Here is a 21,952-nt window from a genome sequence, read left to right as displayed (position 1 = left end):
AATAAAATGACTACGAAATAATATGATAAAATTACAATAAAAAAAATGACAATAACATAGCAGTCTGAACAAAACGATAAAATGCATAAATGGGGTAAAATATGAATTGACAACAAAGTAGTAAGATAAAATTATACAATATTATTAGCAGCTGTAGTTGCGCGATATTTAAAAGAGCGAGTGTGAGATTTTGAAATATGAAATCCATTTCTGGTGTTGTAGGAATGGACGGCAGAGTTTGAATTGAGAAGGTCAGATAAGTATTGCTTGCATTTGTAAACAAGTTTATTAAAGTGTTTAGTTTGTCTGTCTTGAATGGTTGGCCAACCAAGGACTGATCTTGCAATGGAAACAGGTTCATGTCTTTTTAAGCCACATTTGATGCGTACAGCAAGGTTGATGATACGTTGCAGACTACTTTTTACATACCTGCAATGAATCATTAGTCATTCCTCTATTGCTTGGAGAATCAGGTGACAAATCCTGCTTCTCCAATGGTAGACTTAGTGCTTGACCAGCTTTCCTATTCACAATACCATTTTCCATACTGATACTCCCATCAGAAGCACCTTCATCTCTACTGTCATTTGGTGTACCTAAAATAATGCAGTGAATGTAACGCCATGCTTCCTACAATACTGTACATGCGATGAACAATGCTACTGTGTTATCAGAGATCAAAGGTCGGCTGTGAGGTTCTAGAGTACACATTGATTTAAAGAAGTACTTCATCACTGTGGATAAAATTGTGCTGAGTTTGAAATGCTCATAAGCATATAATCTTGTATAATAGACCTGACCAATTTAATGTTTTGAGTTTGTCATATAAATTTGATTTTGATGGTAATTAAATTCACTGCAAATATTGTCACTAGAAATGTTTGATATTTAACAGCATGCTCGACTTTCACGATGGTTACTGTATCTCACAGTTTTAAAGTAAATCTGTTAGGTACCATCTGCTGACCAATATATACACAGTCATGTTTAGATTTTGGATAGGTATTATAAGAAATGAACTATAGAATATGAATTTTAGCGAGGCTCCAAAGTTAAGTTAGATTTGTAAACAACAGACATTAAGTTAGGGAGTTTTGTTTGTCTATGAAGGTCAGTTACATTGTAGCATAAGTTTGTCCAAAGGATAAGACTCTCCAATACTTTCAAAATAAAATGAGTGGACATGATATTTGTGTTTGTTCAGCTATTTTTCTACTGAACATTGATTCGGAATAGTACGCATCAACATTACCTTCTCAATTTTACTAAAAACACAAAATATATTCCATCTTGGTATTGGTATACAATGTACATACACCACGTACAAACAGGCGCATGAATGAGAGCTTAAGAAATCAACACCTCCTAACCTTCTGTCACAAGCAGTAGTAATGTAGCAGCTGAGTAACACACACCTGTGGATTTTGAAACCCAACTATTGAATGCAATAAAGTAATTTTATCATTATTATTACCTGCATTGTATGGTTCAATGACCTCTTCTGAATCCATACCTACTTCATCTCCATAGTTCATCCGAACCCATGTCCAGAAATCCTGTGGTGACATTGCCTGACAAAATAATATACAATAACACAGAGTCACAAAAAACAATTGGTATGGCACAACAGCAAATTTGACACAAAAACTTTATTTTTGAATAGTCGCAATCACAGTTATAGCCATAAAATGGAAAGTACATTGATTAAAAAATGTAGTCTGTAACAACAGGCTTACAATCAATTTTTTGTTGATTATTTTTGTAATATTGGGTGATTTTCAATCAAAATTGAACAGGTTTAACATGTGGACTGCTTGTCTAAAGTGACAGGTAGACAGGCCGGCTAAAAGCCTGGTAGCAACACAGAGTTGAATACAGTTTCTGATTTCATTAGGATAGTATATATAGGTCTCTACAAGTTAGAAATTTCCAGTTTCATGATAAAGTGCACCAAGATCAATCATCCCGACAATTCATATAATTAGCATAACAATGTATGCTTATTTAGTGTTGTGAAGTGAACCGAGTTAATTTGTTATCAGACTGCACTTTAATTTATTCATGCGATTCAACAGTAGTCCACATCAGTATGAGTATCAAAGTTACATTTTAGGGGAAAAAAATACATTTGCGATGATAATGAATGGAAACAAAATATTATCTTAAAACCCAGGGTGAAACAGATAAAATAGCTGTCATTTGATTGCATTTTAATATTTAAGCATAATTCAATACTGGTAAGTAGACAGACATTTTATAATAAGTGGCAGAACAAACAGATATTTGTGAAAACATTTTGAAATATAACAATTCAAATATAATGCCAGGAGAAAAAATATGCATTTATCTTATGATAAGAAACTGATGGTGTAATCAGCAATGTCAAGAGGGAGTTCATAACCCTGGCTTGCGTCCTCTTACTACCGGTATAATGCCAATTAAACTTGAAGTCACACTTGGGCCGCACACATTCATGCTGCCATACAACATAAAAAGTTTCTCAAAACAATATTTTCTCAAGAAAAACCTCCCATACTTGACAGTTGTGTCTTGTCAACAAGTATGATAAGTACTCCAAAAATATTTCAATCACGATAAATATACTGTAAGATGGCACAAAAACATTACAATTTGGCATTTTCCAAACTGCTTCACTCCCTCTGAAAATTTTTTTCTTCAAAAAACCCTGACATTGAAAGATAAAACACTCACCTGATCAAGAAGTGCATTTTGCCATAACCGGAACAAAATCATAAAGGTTTTATCTCGAGAAGCAAACGAAGTAAAAAAATACTGCAGGAAAAACAGAAAAGGGAAGAAATTATTGATAGCTGGGGAAAATGAATACATGCACAATGGAAAGAATTGCCTGCCTCATTAATCATTTATAATTAATAAGACATAAATTTGTATTGAATAATTAATTGTAGAGCAATTGTATTGTATTTTGTTTGTTTATGCCCATTTTATAGATGTATATATATATATATATATATAAAGTATGCAAAAAATGTCTGGTATAAAAATGCAAGGTCGTAAATTCACCATCAATTGTAAATGTGATCAGTGGCAAATTTCATCAAATAATTACTAGTATATTCATATTGCCTGAATTGACACACTAGTATGAAATACAACACAAATGCTGTCAAGTTTCGACACAATTCCCCTACCTTCTCTGTATGCGTACACAACTGTATTGCATTGGGAATAACTCTGGCAGTCCTTTCTTTGGTTATTGCTGTCACATCTTTGCACTTTACAGTTATCTAGGAGAGAAAAACAGAAAAATGGAATAAGCAAAATACAGTGTCAAAGCTTGTAGCCACTTTGCAACTAAAGTGCCTTTACAGATATTAGTCTGACTGTTTTAATTGCTACATAATCAGGAAATGAATCAGTTGTCTCTAAGGAATGTCCTCTTCAGACTTCAACTATGCAGGGTTTCCCCCCAAAGATCTCAACTAAGCCAGCCAATTATAGAGAGTATAAATGGTTCAAGGTCATAAATAGTATTTAGAACAATTGTAGGTGGGTATGTGTAATGTGTGAAGGGTGAGCGGGATCAGGCAGCTAATTAGTCCCAAGATACCTTTTTTTATCCGTAACGCATACACTTCCATACTAGTATACGACAAAATAAGTCATATTTTAGTAAACCAGTCTAGAATACTGTATTTGCTCTATCAAGTAGCACATAATTTGTAAATGACAGAGTTGTGTTTATGGTCGAAATAAGTCATATTTTGCATGAAGCACTTGATGGGCACATTTCAAGTACCAAAAAGAGTTTAGATAGATACCACCTTATGCTAATACGGCATTTGTATTATTGTGTTGTCTCATTCAATAACGGAATACCCAGAAAAACAGAAATTGTGGCAAGTGAGATTTCAGGAAAAAAAAAATTTTACACCCCATATTACCATTAACTGAAGACATTAACTAATTCAGCAAAAAGTTAACTCTTTTACGACATGGGTGACCCTTTCGTAATGGTAAATATAAGGGGCTTAGAAACTGCACCCTGTCTGAGGTCCTCAGGAAGTGAGGTATGTAAATGAGTCTCTAGGTGGTAGTTGAGCGCGGTAACTGAACGTCTCAGTTTTCATGAAGATACGAGTTGAGCGTACGCTCACTTTCAAAAGTAAGCGTAGAGCCAAACAATGGAAAGCTTGAGTGCGCTCACTTTTAAAAGTAAGCGTGGGAACAAATCATGGAATGCCGGTGATGTAATGAAAGCTACGCTCAGTTTAACATGAAGTTGATACAAGTTCGTTTCAGAGGTCTAACTTATGTTAAAGAATCCAATCTGGATTCAAATGAGCAGGACGTTTGTTAAAAATGACGCAACCATATTTAATTAAATATTCACGCAGTTTGAACCCCATGACCTTGTAAGATGGACGCATCTGGTAAAGACTGGGTTCACGCTTACTTTTAAAAGTGAGCGTACGCTCAATTTGTATCTTCGTGAAAACTGAGACGCTCAGTTACCGCGCTCAACTACCACCTAGAGACCTATTTACATACATGAGGAAGTTCGACAATTGAATTCATAGCATTACAATAGCATTGGTCTACCGGTAGTATTGACTATCAATTTTACTGATTGTCAATGCAGTATCACTTGCCTGTACAGCAACTAAAAACAATGTTCACACGTTTTATTCCGCACTATGGTTTCAAGTGAAACCAGCCCACAGTACGTGATGTTTGAAAGAATTTTGCATGACCATGGAAGACACAAGGTTATGGACAAGATTTCAGAGAGTCCAACATTGTAAGCTACACCATGTGCTAAAGGTAAATTGTGAAAATGGCATTTACACATGTATCGTAGTTGTCCGGGTAAGCGCCCACGCCTGAGCTAACCCCCCCCCCCCCCACTCTCAAATTTTGATACAATATAGGAATTGAGGTCATGTGTGGGCATATGCTAAGGGGTCTTTTTCTACACTTGCAATAAAAAAACTAAAAAAAACTATTTTTTGTTCGTTGTATTATTAGTTGACTTGCTTGCAGTCCTGCTGTGATTCTGATAAAAGTTCTTGAAAACTAAATGTCAATTGCCTAAAACGAGGGGTGAACACAAAATAGCTGTAACAGCAAAATAGGTGATTTGCGTCCTGCCTTCAGTCGCCAATTTTCGCGAAGTTTTTTTTTTTTTTTTACAGAGGATGTCTGGGCATAGGCCCACCCCTATTTTTTGGTAATTTTCCATGTTCAAGACTCTGGGCGCTTACCTGGACAACTATGGTATATGTGTAAATGCCATTTTCACAATTTACCTTTAGTACATGATTTAGCTTAGAATGTTGAAACATGGCATATAAAATCTACTCACCAAAGTTTCCCATCTAAATATATTGGCATAAAAACAAAGCCAATTCTGTGTTAAATATAAACGTCCATGTACTAGAATATCTTTCTGTAATGCACAGGAATAATCTACAAAAGATAAAATTTAAATGCAGATCAATGTTCCTTGTAGTTTTATTGTGAATATACATACACAAATATACTAAGCTCTTTTGTCCCTAATAATTGCCATGTCATGGAGAATACATTGTACATAGGGAATCAGTGTGCCAAGTCTGAAGGCCCTAGCTATTTTCCCTCTGCAGTTATTATAAACAAAACGTACATGAACTTGGACTGGACCTATGGCCTAAAAATGTGGCATGATCTTACGAATCTCATCCAGAACATGTGTGCTAATTTTGATAGCACAGGCTTTTTTTTTTCGACTGTGACCTTTTGTTCAAAAAATGTTTCTATGTCATGTGCGTGACCATAAACGTTTGTGTTAAGTCTGAAGTCTGTACTTATTTTTCTTTTCTAGTTATAGCACAGACATAGATACATACTGCGTTGAAAACCCTACTGGCACACTGAGGCAAGTAATAATTTCTCGGTTTAAAGGGAAATTTGTCAACAAAGATTGAACAACAAGCATAAATAAAAATGTTTGTTTTTCTGGCTGAAATTAATGTGATACACTAAATTAGCAATAATCTATCATCATTTTGGAGTTTATATATGCAGCTTCATCTGACCCAACCAATGCCAAAAGACCGTCTCTGGTCACACTAAAAAATACACTTTTACATGTATTGCTTAATTTATCTTATTTGCATTGGGTTACTCTGAACGAGTACGGTGGGGATCTTTATATAAATGTGCTCACTAAAATAGATTTGACTATGATGCAACAGTTATGCAATAAGGTGAACTTTCTAAATTACATCCGATTTTAGGAAATTAATGCCTGATAATAATACATCCATTAAATGAACAACGATTATCAGTGATATGTTACATCTTCGTGAAAGAGATGGATACCCACTAAAAGCTTTATCTGTATATTGCTTAGGGGGTTGATGTTTTAAGAATGGTTGGCTGACTAGATGATAAAAGGTCATCCAAGTGAAGAGTTGCTGACAGCAGGTGTATGTGTTCACCTGATGTACATTAGCAAATGAAACAAGTCATTGAAAATGACACAGTCCCCATTAAGTTCTCTTTGTGCTCGTCATATTAAAGCGGAGGGGTTGTCGCGAGCGTGTCCTTGAAACTTGAGTTCCAAGTGGCGTATACAACAGATTGTTTATTTACATCAAAACATGTGTTTCGTGTCATAGTAATATGGCCAAAATAAAAACAGTCGTTATTCAGCCATCTTTGATCTGATTATGAAACACACTGATACATGTATGTATGATGTATGTGCCAAATACGAATGAAAATGGTACATAAATTGTGGAAATATAGTAGTAAGGCCAAAAAGTCAGATGGCTGTCAATCGGCCATCCTTGACCAGATTTTGAAACAAATTGTCATGAACATGCATCCTAACATGTATAAAGTACATGCCAAATTTGAATGAAAACTGACAGAGCACGACCAAGATACTGCATAAAAAAACAAAAACAAGATGCCTGCCAGTCGACCATCTTTGATCCAATTGCGAAATAAATCGTCATGGACATGTATCCTAACATGTATAATCTATGTACCAAGTTTGAATGACAACTGACAAAGCATGTCCAAAATACAACATTTTCAAAAAACAAGATGGCTGCCAGTCGGCCATTTTGAATTGAATCACTAAACCACTGCATGTGCATATGTCCCACATAAGGTACTAGGCACATGCAAAGAATGAACGGAATCGGTCCACAGGATTCTGAAATATGACGTTGGATAGACTGACGCACGGACAGACGGACACACGGACGGACAGACTCAAGAACTCACGGACGGTCAGGGACATGTATCCTAACATGTATGATCTATGAACTAAATTTGAATGAAAACTGACAAAGCATGTCCAAAATACGACACTTTCAACAAACAAGATGGCTGCCAGTCGGCCATCTTTGATCCAATTGTGAAATAAATCATCATGGACATGTATCCTAACATGTATAATCTATGTACCAAGTTTGAATGAAAACTGACAAAGCATGTCCAAAATACAACATTTTCAAAAAACAAGATGGCTGCCAGTCGGCCATTTTGAATCTAATCCCTAAACCACTGCATGTGCATATGTCCCACATAAGTACTAATCACATGCAAAGAATGAACGGAATCGGTCCAAGGGATTCTGAGATATGACTCCGGACGGACGCACGGACGCACAGAGACCAAATTATAAGTCCCCGTTTTCAGACTTCGTCCGAACGGGGACTAATAAAATATGATAGATATACTACATTCCACAGTGAGTTGATTTTTTACAGTGACTGGTCTTTAGAGAATGGGCATGCGCAGTGAATGGTTTCCAGAGAATTTGCTCAGCAACACATACCCCAACATCACACTTTTCAACTGCCCCACTGAAATGTAGAATTCTAGCAACTATTGATTCCTTCTATGCATACATGCGTAAATGCAATAAAGCTTATTCAATAGACAACCATATGGGATTGGTTCGCTTTAATCCAAGTCTGTATTACACAGCCATTTACTGTATTCAGACTGTCTAAGATATCAATAAAATAATTTTAATTCATCGATCACCTCCCTCACATTCACACTGGCTGGCTGGTTTGTGAAGCTTTGCCGTATATACAGGTTGCCCACTGGCTTTTTATCAGCTATTATTGAAACCAAAATTTTTGTATCGGGAACCTGATTTATAATTGATACACCTTATTACATCTTATTAATATGATTTTGTTCCATAGTCTAATGGCATCACAGTGCAAATCGCTCTCTTATGATCTTACACAGGGTGTTGTAAATTTCAATGTATATGTGCTGGTTACATTATTTTTGTAAATATTGAGAGTAGTTTCATGCTACTTTATTACCGCTGTCAAATAAAGGTGAAATATTAAAATATTACAAGATTAGCTGTATTTACAAAATAATGTTTATTTACATTTACAATTTTTTTTATGGGTGCCCTACATAACTGGTACAATGTTTCATTTATTTGTTTATTTGTGCCCACACTTGTTTGTATGGCTCTGAGTGCCTACCAGACCTTATGAAAAACCCAATATAGCCAGAAGACTACCAGCTTTTAGTACTAGCAGCCAACCATGCTTCCAAACAATTTTGAGTTCTGTAGGTGCTAATGTTGGGCAACTAATTGACAACCCACTTCTACATGTATCTCACTTATTCCAGACTTACCTACAACAAGTCTTTCTGTGTCTGGAATATGTTTACCAAAAATCTTTCTAAAATCTTCACATTTTGCTTTGTAACTGGTGTTCCAAACCTGTTAGGTAAGAAGTAAATGCACATCAGTCATACTAACAGAACTGCAAAGACATGATGCAATGCATGTTTTGCATTATATATTACTGCCACCGTTTGTGCCTCAGCACAATATAATTTACTTGTTGTCATGTGGGTAATGTTATCGGAGTGAGAGAATACTAATGACCATATTTGAGCATTGATATTGTTATAATTTATGATTAGTCTCAAAATCTAAAACATACACCAAGACAGTTGAAAACGCACAGCATCGACTGTTGGCTGCACAGCATCGACTGTTGGCTGCACAGCATCGACTGTTGGCTGCACAGCATCGACTGTTGGCTGCACAGCATCGACTGTTGGCTGCACAGCATCGACTGTTGGCTGCACAGCATCGACTGTTGGCTGCACAGCATCGACTGTTGGCTGCACAGCATCGACTGTTGGCTGCACAGCATCGGCTGTTGGCTGCACAGCATCGGCTGTTGGCTGCACAGCATCGACTGTTGGCTGCACAGCATCGGCTGTTGGCTGCACAGCATCGACTGTTGGCTGCACAGCATCGACTGTTGGCTGCACAGCATCGACTGTTGGCTGCACAGCATCGACTGTTGGCTGCACAGCATCGACTGTTGGCTGCACAGCATCGACTGTTGGCTGCACAGCATCGACTGTCCGTTGCATAACATCAAATGTTCGCTGCACAGCATCAACTGATCACTGCACAGCATCAAATGTTCGTTGCATAACATCAACTGATCACTGCACAGCATCAACTGATCACTGCAAAGCATCAAATGTTCGTTGCATAGCATCAACTGTTCTTGAATATGTTTTTGAAACAGTTGAATGTAAAATATATGGGTTGGTCAACCGGACAAGAACCATCAAGAAAGTCAGATTGCTGGAGTAGCTGGCATACAAAACACAGGTTCAAGTGAAGATGATTCAATTTATAATCAAGTTGACGAAGTGATGTTACCAGGAGTGCATGCACATTTGGATGAATGGACAGACAAACAGAGCTCAATCAATAATAAATGCTAAGATAACAACCATACTGTATATGTGTACAGATTATGGATTATGACAACATCACAGGATGGAATGTACACATGATGTGTAAATGCATGAGATCCATTTGCATGTATTTCAAACAGTCCAACAAGAATTAAATGTTCATTTTGAGAACCAGTTCCCAATGTTTGAAAAAAAAATTATCCTTATTTTTTTATACAGCGCATACGATTTAGGGAATTTTGACTCCGCAACTATATATTATTGGGAAATTTGTCAAAAATTAAGTACTTTAATGTCACTAAAATGAGGGAGCAATGCTATCTGTCAGTGTTTGAAAGCAAATATGCAAATGCAAATGTGCATGTAATTATTATTCATATACTCACATTATACCAGCTAATGTTGGAACTTTTTTTATTAGATCCTTTACCGCTCTTGGAGCCGTCCTTTTCTCCCTTAGATGATGACATGTCAGGTATTTTTTCGTTGCTGGATGATTTATCAGACTTATCTAAGACGCTAATGTCATCAAATGACCTTGAAAAATAGTCTTTACTGGCTTCAGGGCTCATTCTAGATTGTGGGTGGGCAGTGCTACTGTAATAAATATAGAAATATGATAATATATCACGCAAGATTCTCTATTGGTATAGTGCAATGCTGCTTAGTACACAAACTAGACTGCTTGCAGGTAGTTCAGACATCTTTGCAAAGATATTCCAAGCTACATGTACATACATGTATATATATATATATACATGCACTGTATATCAGTGCTTCATAACATATTGTGTGGATGAAGAATACACAGGTGTCACATGATAAAGGTCAATATCACACCAGCCTCTGTTGCCATAGTGATTTATGCTCCGGGCATACTCAATCTTATCTCCGTTGTCATTATGATTGATAGTCAGACTTGTGATGGAAAAACATTTATCCAACATTATATTTCCATAGTGATTGCAGTTCCAAGCTTGCGACTGGAAATTATTGAACCAAAGATTGGCAAATAAGGAGTGCAACACTACATTACCCCAGGTGGTAATAGTCTCAACCTACATATTGAAAATCACAGCAAGTAAAGATCCCACAGGAGAATCCTAACCTTCTCCACCGTCTTAACTTTATACGAAAACCTTTAAAAATCAAGCGCCTGGTGTTTCTCATTCCCAATGGAATTTTCATCACGAGTTTTCTCAATGGAGGTTTACTCAATTTCTGATGGCATCATCAAGATTTGAAATTGGAGAAAAACAGCAATGTACATGAACATTGCATCCCAGAAGAGCACACTGAGGCTGTGTCATAGCAAGGATAATAATAGCTTGTTTTTGTGAGAGACAAACCCATACATGAAATAGGCTGTTGGCAACTTATACTGTAGTAGTAACATTTTGCCTGCTGACATCATTTTTTTTCCAATTCATTTCGACTATTTGTGGACGCTTCCAGCAGCTGATGTTTTGAACAATCGTATCATACCAGACATGGTTGTACAAAAGTTGAATGCATTGTTAAAATTTCCAAGGCTCAATTCAAGTACCGGTACAACAACATAGCAGACGTCAATGAAACTTTAACTACCCAACAATACACGGATATATAACTGTATAGATAATAGAAATATGCAAATGAACTGACAAGTTTGAAAGCGAGTAAACTAGATAGTGGTAGGATGGCTTTACGGATTCCCAAAGATGGAGCTATATCACCAAAAAGACAATTAATTTTTGGATTAACAACTCTGTTTTACCCCACGCTAACCAACTTTCCCCAACACTCACAAAACATCTTTTGTCTTCTACTGACTTCCTGTTCTGGTCCACATTGAATAAAACAGCATACCAGAATACAGTAACAGTTTTATTATCACGATTCATGGACATTTACAAAAAGTCGCTTTTAAGACCTCAGCGACTGGTGAAATGGGTAAATAATTGACTCTCTCAATGGGAATTACAGTATCATATTAAATGAGCATCACAGGAGATGCCAGGAATCTGTTTATACAACAGATGATGAATCAAAGCATTCCCAGCACAACTTTAGACTCAATCAATAAACAACATATAAATTGAAACACTGAATAGAATTATATATTCTGTAACTCTAGACTTTACAAGTTCATTGCAAGTTCAGGTTCAGCATAGTTTCACACTAAATTGAACATAAACTAGATTTCAGAGATAAAGATCATGAATACCATATGATTCATAACAAGAAATTTCAGGATTTTAATATCAATTTCCCTGGACACAGCAAGCCATCAATTTATATCCAAACATTAACTGACATCTTATCCCAAACATGTATGTAGCATATTGAGGCATGCACAGTTGATAAATTTATGTGGAACAATTCTCAATTCCGTAACGTTCAATTGTATTTTCTTTTTTAGTACCGTAGCACATGCGCTTACATAAAGGTATGTGTATGGTCAAATAAAGTAATATTTGAATAATCTACCGGTAGTTGTTTTACATGTGTTTCTATTGGAGATATGCAGGTAGTTCAGACATCTTTGCAATGATATTCCCAGCTATATACATTGTATATACACACATGTACCGGTGCTTCATAACATACTGTGTGGCAGAAAAATACACAGGGTGCCACATGATAAAGATAAATATCGCACCAGCCTTTTAGGAGTTTTAAAATTAGCATTTAATAATCAACATAAAGAATAATGGTAGGGAAAATGCATTCAATAATTCAAAAAGTTCATCACATGAATTTTTCACAATGTAATATCTATGTAATGAAAAAATTAAGGGTCAGTTGTATTTATTTCAAACCAAGCCACTCAATTCAATTCACTTATTAGAAATTGTGTATTGCTTTGGTGAATCAATTGATTTGGATAGAAAAGGAGTTCACCGTTTCCATGGAAATTAGTGTTTTTTTCTGGAATGAAATTTGGTAAAATATCACATTTCTGGAATTTTTCTATAATTTATGAGTTTGTTGAAATCAATTCTTGAGTAAAATAAATAGATTACCAGTACTTAATAATGATTCATCGAAACAGTTACTGATTCCCTTCTCAACTTAGTTAATATTTTACTAAAATTACAGACAACTCTTAGGATGGAACTTTTCAATACTTGATTGGCTAATTAATTGCAATTTTATAAGCACTGTTTGTTTTTTATTACACTGTTTTGTTTATACCGCGGTAAATATAATGGCAAGCAGAAGACAAATGGATATTACAGATTTCCATAAATTAAAGATTTTCTACGACCAAAATACATTGTAAGTAATAATTTAATGATTCAGCATATATGTTCTTCTAATGGAGATACATGTATCCTTCTAATAAAGCAAGTAGGTTGTATGTACCTGGGATCTCTGCATAAATCAGTCTCTAATGACATGTACATTAATGTGGCTGAATTCATTTTCGCTGAAAAGATTTTTTGGGTGTTATGTATAGAATATATTTTCACTGATTTTGAATGTAAAATATAAAAAGAAGGTATATTCACTGGATTTTATTTTCACTAAATCATTTCTTCAGCGAAAATTAAATCCAAACAAAAATAAAATATTTTACAGTAATTGATATATATACCAACCCCCAGTATCAAGTGCACTTCATAGATGGAACTACTAGTAACATAAAGCATTTATTTTCGCTAAAAGGGACGATTCAGTGAAAATTAAAATACAGCGGACATACTTTTTTCCTATGTTTTAAATTACATTGCAATTTTATGCAACCAGCCAAAAAACTATGTATATAGCAAGTATTATCAAGATCTTGAAAGCAGAGAAACACACAAATGGATAGAAGGTGATATTACAACATAAACTGAATGAAATGACTTCGTATTCAGGACAAAGTCATTCAACACAAATGTCCGAGTTCATCCCCAACTCCAAAAGTTTAATACTTGATGGAGCTTACGTATTTGAGAGCATTGTGCAATAACATTTTATGTCAACTCTAGTACCGTAAAATCTGTATTAGAAGCCGCATCCCTAATAGAAGTCGCATCCATTCTATTTGAATAATTGAGAACCAAAAATTCATCATTTCTCATATGTGTAGATGCTCTAATAGAAGCTGCATCCCCTCTGTTGCATTGTACCATTTTAATAGAAGCCGCGGCTTCTAATACAGATTTTACAGTAATAATCAACAGTTTTCTAGGCACAACCTGTGATGTTAGCAAAAAAATTTCCACTACAAACTTATTCACCTTGATTCAACTGACTTCATACTCCAGAAAAATCATCACATTGGAAAAAGCCACATAAATACTGCTCAATGTAGTACATGTATGAAACCTTATCAAGATCACTTCCCAAAAGACTCCTAACATCAGAGTACAATTTACAAAACTATTTGAAATGCCAATAAACCTCCCCAGAGTCGATTAAATTGTTATAAAGACCTAATGACAACGCATAGTACATGTACATAAGATGGTTAGCATGACATTACAGTAAAAGGCAGAGAATACAGACCCCATCTGTTGAGCAGCCCAGCCACACACACAATATCAGTATGGACAGCCATTTTTATTGCCTTCCTGGTCAAAGTACAATGATGCAAAATAAACAAATTTAATCTGGTAATATCAAACTAACAAGTACATGTAGTTAAATTTTAACTTTGGAAAATGCATTTTTGTATCCATTGGAGAACAACAAGCATGCACAGTTAACTTAGTTAGAAATTGATCTTCAAAAACTGGGGGGGGGGGCAGAAATTTTTGTTACGCTATTTGCTGGACTTCTTTAAAGCAACATCATTATGATCAATAATGTTTAAGTGTTTGAGGGGAAAAAAATAATTGCACCATTTTTTTTCAACCGTCTCCCTTCCCAGACTTTCAAAGGTGAATGTCTCATAAATGTTGCCACTTGATGCATTATTTCAATTTTGTAAAAAAAAGTTACAGCCATTGGGTTTTGCTATTTAAGCAGTACAGGAGGCTATAGAATAAATTTTCTCTTTTAAACAACTTCATTTATGTTATCACTGCATCTGGTAGGACACTAAACATTATATCATTGCAAGGATTGTTGAGTTTGGTCTGCTCCCATGATAGCATACTAGTAATTCAAATAGCATGTATACCAGTATTTATTGTAGTAATGACAAATATTAACTTAGTACATAAGATTTTCAAATACTAAGATTTGATCTTTAGCAAAGTTATTCCAAATTGAAAGAACTTTGTTTTGTCAACACTACAACATCTCTAAACATCAATTGTTGTTATCTTTCACAAGTTAATGTATGTTTGCTACAGTATCAACTTGTAGAATTCATTACCCTAGCGAATTTGGTCTAAAAATTTATAGTCAAATTACAGTAATTACAAGAATTAACAGTAAAACACATACAAATTAGCAAAATGTTGCACCACTATTTTAGACAAGAACAAGACAAAAATTCAAACTAATTAAAATATGAATGTCTGGAGTTTATTAATTTGGCATCCTCTACAAAATGATTTCGTTAAAAATGTTTAATAATAGAAATTGACAATCCTTTTGATCAAAAACTAAAAGCAATATAAGAAACTGTCAGTAAAATGGTGATGAAATTTACTGAAAATTTTATAGACATGTAATGATTTATTACATACAATGTTGCATGATAAACCAGTGCGAGTGTGGTATTGCAATAAACATGTTTAGTTTTTTTTAGCCTTCACTGGAGATTTACTTCTACTGTATAGAAGAACCACAGCACAGTCAAGATATTCTCAATGGCAATTATTATTTATGAACATTGAGGTAATATTGTGAATATTAGCTTAGTTTAGATCATCAGAACAGTGGTTTATTAAACCCAATGGATGAGTAACTGTATTGATGACAAATGATTCATGCATGTACATGTATAATACAGTATGGTACTCTCAAGAATGAACATTTTCATCGCCTGGCAACCACAAACTGTGAAAACAACGGTTGATAACTGTCAACAAGCAGTACTTTGGGATAGTTGTTGAGACTCTACTGAACAGTGTCACAAGATTCTCCCAACATGTGCAACATATATAAATTTGGTTGTTCAGGATTATCTTGTATTTCAGTTTGTGCTGTTATCTTGACTTTAGCTGTTTTCATAGCAGCTAGTGTATAGTCCATAGAAACAAATGGCACAGAGGTGCACATCTTAGCAACATACATTTGTATAGCGTTCAGTGGCAAAGCTTTGAGCCGAGAATACATTGGAATATTCAAAACGAAAATGTAAAAGTATAAAGATGTTCAATAAAAATAATAAAGTAGACAATGAGTTACTGATAAAGATGATGTCTCATTAATATTTTAATCACTTATATATTTATTGCTGTAATCCAGTAGAAAATTTGTAATTCTAAGGATGCAATAAAGTTATTATTATTATTATTATTACCTAAATTACATGTATACATGTATGTCATGTCATGTATATATTCATGTTTTCAAGCAAATTTAAAGTAAAGGACTTATTTGGGATGGATTTTATTCTCTGAAAGCCACAAATTGTGTTGACATTTACAACATTTGGTCTATCAGTAGTGTATGCATACACAATTGTGTAAGCAGCTTTGCATCGACTCAAGTAAACAATAATCTCGATCAGTGTTTAAATTATTGGTTTACAACTAATACCTGTAAAAGTGCAGAGTTAATCAATACCAGTAGATTTAGTAGTCCTCACTTTATTTAGCTCAGGTCATCACAGTTCAACCAATCCCAGTGTTAGTTGTAGTTTGATATTTATTATTATGATGAGATTGACATTTGAACCTTTCAGCTGATTGTTTGAACAGTTGAAATCACTTAAATCTATAGGGAATCTATTAAACTCTGATTTTTTTTTGTATTTTCCATGATTTTTCAAAAAAAAAAAAAATTCTATAACAAACACAATGAACACAAATAATTGTGCAGCTTTTAGTGAGTTAGATTTGTAATGAAAATTATTCTTTAATCCGACATCAACAATAGAGATTAGATGGGATTAGACTGTCATTTGTAGAAGAATTATCTGGAGGCTCTCTTAATTTTTTTTCAAATTAAAATAAATCTTGAAAACAACTCTGACACTCAAGTTTTAAGTGCAAAACATTGCCTTGGGCCACAAATTATGAGAGAATACTCCGGAAAGAATATAAAAATAAACAACTATGTTTTTCACTTTCGTTGATGTGCTAGAACACAATTGTGTGTGAACCAAGTTTTGACATAATTGGAAGAAGTGAATTTGTAATATAAGCAGAATTGTTCAAAAACTGAAAATTGCTAATTTTCAACAAACAAAATGACAGACAGTTATCAATTTTAGATTGTAACACAAATCATTTTCATTGAAGTGCTGAAACAAAATTATTTGGACATAACTGGATATCACAAAATGGCAAAAAAATCTGAAAAATAGAGGAAGTGCCGAAGTATGCTAACAAGTGTTACCCATAAGGTTGACAAAATCGATGATCCCAGAATGAAGATAATGTTCTACAAATATAAAATACAGGTTTTTACACTATTTGTATACCAAAATCAGTTCATGAACTTCTGACAAATGGACAGATGCACAGAACTGTATCCATGAACCCACGGACTGTGTCCAGTCGAGGGCAAAAAAACCATGTATACTTACAATAACTGTATTAATAATTTTAACAGGTTATGCAACAAATTCCTAGCATCACTGGACCACTGCTTTGCAATAAAAATGTGACTATATATTAAAAAATATGTTATGCCTACAATACACCAGTATAATCTGAATAGACCGCTTTGTAAAGAAACTATTTAAATAAAGTGAATGTTTTATGTGATCACGATGTGATGTCAACTTTGTAAAAGTGGCCTGATGTTAATATGAGGGTCAGCTATTATTATAAATATTATGACTGTATTGCCAAGGTTCAATGTTATTAACAGTAGTTACCAGTCTAAATGGTTCCTCCTCCCATTGCAATATGCTGGACTAATGTCCACCTATAGAAGGAGAGGAGAAATATTGATGAATGACAATGAGAAAAGCACAGTCTACCTAAGGGTTACATGTATGTATAAAAGATATCAAATGAGAACCATATGCAGTCAGTACACACACAATACTTTATGGCATGTACAAGTGAAGTCTGGCTGTATGAATACCCCAGACACTCCAGTGATAAATACTAAGTGGCTTGTTAAATGTGTGCTCTTCTGCGACAGAGCTGATTATGTAGAGATTTTAAAAAATCTAAATGAAATCCTAAAAATTAAGTAGGCACTCCTAGGAAGGGAGGTATATATATTAGTAAAGATATTTTTGAAGATTACTATTTTTTATCAATGTATGATATTCTGTTGTCATTGGTCAATCAGTGAATAAAGCTATAGTTCTGTCACAACAAATCTCTGTGTGTCAATGACACGTTGTATTGCCTTAGAGGGACCACTGCTTGTTAACACACTTCCAGTATATTGACAGAACCAGTTTAATAGATTGTTCACACCCATCTGCCAGCTGGTATATAAACTGATTCATTGATAGCCACAGAACTTTCAAACTTGCAGGCACAGCACAATACACAGTTCCTCTATGATAGAGGGATTGTGTACAATACAAAAGTGAACATTGTTTTGCTGGAAATGGATAGTGATAATACAGGAAAGGTAATAAACCATAATACAAGGCTTGGTATGTTTGCAATTCTGTGCTTTGTATTTTAGGCAATGAGATATGGCATGAATTAGATTTTTAAAATTTGTTGAAATCTTTCTCGATCAATATTTCATGATATGCACCTGAAACAAATGATATTCATGCAAATTCAAGAGAGTGAAAATTAGATATGATACCACTTTACTATACTGGTGAAATATAGCAAGCTCACTGGTAGGACCACCAGATCCAAAGTCAGTTGCTCAAAATGCCATCATAATCAAGTAAAACAGTCCAATCTAGGAAAAGTCAAGTCCAGGAAAGCACAACATTGCATAGAATATATAGATGATTACAACTTACCATTGCACTATGTATAGACACAACCTACATGCAATTAGAGCAGAATAAAAGCCACCTTCACATAGGTACCAGTACATGTACACAAAGGTCAAAGGTACCTAATATGTAGTATACATTGCACAGAGAACTAAGACATTATTGGCTTATATAACTTTGTTGCTTTCATCTATTTCAATCTGAACAATATATCCATGTTTAAATGAGTGGTTTATCAAAAAGGTATCTAAATTTAATTTTTTTGTGGAAACCATAACGCAAGTACATTTATGGTATGTATAAACACGAGTACATTTATGGTATGTATAAATGTAGATATTTTTCACCTGTTTGCAATCACATTGCGAAGCTGAAAAAATAAATACTGGACCACCAGTATTTTAGTACTAGAAGCTGTTTATATACAGATGTACATGATCATGAATAAATGACTCCTTTCTCAGTAAATTTACAGTACGCAGTATTTCCAGTTTTTTTTTATTTTAAACCCTGCAACCTAATCTGGAGTTAATATCAAACTGTTTTCAAGGTGAATGCACCAAATATGCATTTTGCTTTTCCTCTATTTGACAAAACTGTAATTGTAACATTTGTTAAAGTTGTACTGCAGTAAAATGCAAACACTGGTTCATTTATCTTTTCATAAACTTTTTCTCAAACGACCTATTCTGAGTGCTAAAAAGACAGAAATTATACTTTTACTGAATTCCCCTTACCAATCATATGCTAATTTATGCTAATGAGGGATGACGTTCGAGTGTGTCAATGAACGCATATATGCAGTTATGGCCATCATAAATTGGCAGAAATATTCCCTTGTCTATCGTTATCTTTCAAAAAGACATTCAGTTTTGATTTTATCACTAGTTAATATAGTGGCATTGCACCATTTATGTAGTTATGTTATTCTGAAAATCTTTTAATGTTGCAATAAAAGGGGTACCGCCACACGATCCGTTTTTCTTTGCAAACATGCACTACCGGTAAATGATGTTTAATGTGAAACCTATAATGTACCATATCAGCTAGCAGGGGTTTTTCTAGAAAAAAACTGCAAGAGGGAGCACTGCAATTTAGCGATGCCACCAAGTGGGGGAGAGTTAGGGTTCTCCCTACCAGGCTGTGGAGTTTTTGATAATTCTAATTTGAAATGGAGCATTCTATGGCTTCCTTGGAGCCAAAATTACTATCGGACAGGTAACTGTTGAAGACACATGTGATCCCTGGTCAATCAGAATTTTATGGTTGCCAGAGGATCTGCTCCCCAGGGTAAGGAGACACATGGCCATGGCATGAGGGCGCTGGGCCCCTGTTCTCTTGTTTAAACAAATCCCTGAGATAGTGATAATAACCTAGAATGATATGTGGTATATCATGTGATAAAATGTATAATACATCCAGTATTGAAAATAATATTTGCTATTCTGTAAAAAGCTGTACCAGCTGTATCTGAAAACCATAGCACTCATTTGAACATTCAGATTTTTCTTAATATACTACGCAATGAACTTTGGCACGTTTCAACATTTTCCTTTGTTTATGTAGAAAAATGACTCAAATCTGCACATTATCTGAGAGCATCTACAACATGTACATAAAAAGTTAATAACTGAAAACTGCAAAGACGGCTTGTGAGATATCAGTAGAACAAACAAACATTACATATGCAGTTAGACATTGTAAACACAATAAATATGCAATCTGATTGAAATAATATCCTCGTTTGGGCTTATATTTTTTTTTTAATTGTTTATTTTATTATACACTTTTTTTTTACTTGAATTTATTATTATTTGCTGCCAATTTTTTTAATGTAATTACGAAGCCCATAAAGCATGTTATGATAGTTAACGTAATACAAAATAAGATGTCAATAATAATAAAAACAATAACAAAATAATAAAAATACAGTAAAAATAAAGTATATGAAATAAATTTAATTCATGATGTTCAATACATCAGATTTTAATAAGATTGAATACATAAGCAGACAGTCATACATTTGTCTATTAATTTTTCAATTTTATTTTTAATCTGGAAAACAGTTATGAAAAATGTATCACTAGTCAGTACCACGTATATGCCACATTTCATTCCATTTCACTGTACACAAGTACATGGGTTACAAGAAAACTATTAATCAACTTATAAAGTATGTACATGTAGATAGGTTATTTGACATATTTAGCATTTAATCTCAACTCCTACTCAAGTTTTATGGGTCCTTATTCTGCTGTTAGCCAGACTAATGTCAATGTTATTAAAGTCCCATTTTCATTGGTATTTTGTAAACATACAAGCAAGAAATAATAAAATTTATAATATACATTGTATCCAAGTTTGAAATTATTCCTGTGAATTATTTACAACTTCGATGATTGATTTCACCTTCACACCTTCAATCATTACTGTAATAGGAAAAATAATTCTGTAAATACAATTTGTGACAGTTCCTAACACAAGACAAAAATAAGAAGCTTCAATATATAGATTGAATTCAGATAGAAATTGATTCAGCTTTGCCCACTTGAGCTGATCATGTAGTTTCAAACCACATTTACCTATTTTGGATCGAAGCCTAGTCCAAAGGTGGCTTTGAACTGAATTAACAAATCTTATTCTTGAGGGAACTGCAAACCAAATTTGATTCTTGTTAAATCCATTTCATTCCCAGGACTTCATTATGCTTTGCACACTAGCTGCAAAATACTGTATTCAGGCTACATGTATAGACCAATAAATGCACCCAGATTGAATTAAAATCTATGGAACAGATCAGTGTTCACACCAGAGAGCATCTGCCAGCTTATCCTAATATGTTATGCTGTCCTGTTGTTAACCAGGTCGAGTTGAACACAAGCTCCTGTGAACTAAAACAAGGTCCCTCCTGCAAAGTCACATTTATTAATGAACGATTCCCAGAAAGAGGCTGTTAGACTCCCAATCGAGTCTGTGGCATACTCACCAAGGGTAGGGTTAACAGCTATGCGAATCCAAAGCTAAGAATTTCAACTCTAAGTTTCCCAAGGCATGGGACCCTTACAACAACTTACACACAAGTGGAGAATAGTCCAATGAACTTAATATACATATTAAAGGAGACTCAGATCCCATGTAGATTGTCATTCAGGTATCAAGAGAAAACTGTCAAGTTAAAAATTCATCTTTGATAATTGCTAACCTAAGCATAAATAGCAGTGATCATTAGTTATTCATTGTTGAGAGCCCAAGTGA

General features: G+C 34.5%; 1 protein-coding gene across 5 annotated transcripts in view; it reads right to left on the bottom strand.

Annotated features, from left to right (window-relative positions):
* LOC102801155 (protein Aster-B-like) overlaps nucleotides 1–21,952 on the bottom strand; it is an 87,094-nt gene that overhangs the window by 23,506 nt on the left and 41,636 nt on the right. For 4 of the 5 annotated variants that reach the window (XM_085499160.1, XM_085499159.1, XM_085499162.1 and 1 more), the window contains 7 exons: nucleotides 10,128–10,338; nucleotides 8,650–8,737; nucleotides 5,348–5,451; nucleotides 3,174–3,269; nucleotides 2,713–2,793; nucleotides 1,475–1,571; nucleotides 430–596 (listed from right to left, as the gene is read on the bottom strand). In XM_085499160.1, coding sequence (XP_085355286.1) covers nucleotides 430–596; nucleotides 1,475–1,571; nucleotides 2,713–2,793; nucleotides 3,174–3,269; nucleotides 5,348–5,451; nucleotides 8,650–8,737; nucleotides 10,128–10,338 — 844 coding nt within the window. The remainder of the gene's footprint in view (nucleotides 1–429; nucleotides 597–1,474; nucleotides 1,572–2,712; nucleotides 2,794–3,173; nucleotides 3,270–5,347; nucleotides 5,452–8,649; nucleotides 8,738–10,127; nucleotides 10,339–21,952) is intronic. The other variant, XM_085499161.1, reaches the window with a different exon arrangement.

The sequence above is a fragment of the Saccoglossus kowalevskii genome, chromosome 5, assembly GCF_978046115.1.
Source record: "Saccoglossus kowalevskii chromosome 5, keSacKowa6.1, whole genome shotgun sequence".
Taxonomy (NCBI): Eukaryota; Metazoa; Hemichordata; class Enteropneusta; family Harrimaniidae; genus Saccoglossus; species Saccoglossus kowalevskii.
This window is presented reverse-complemented; position numbering and strand designations above follow the sequence as displayed.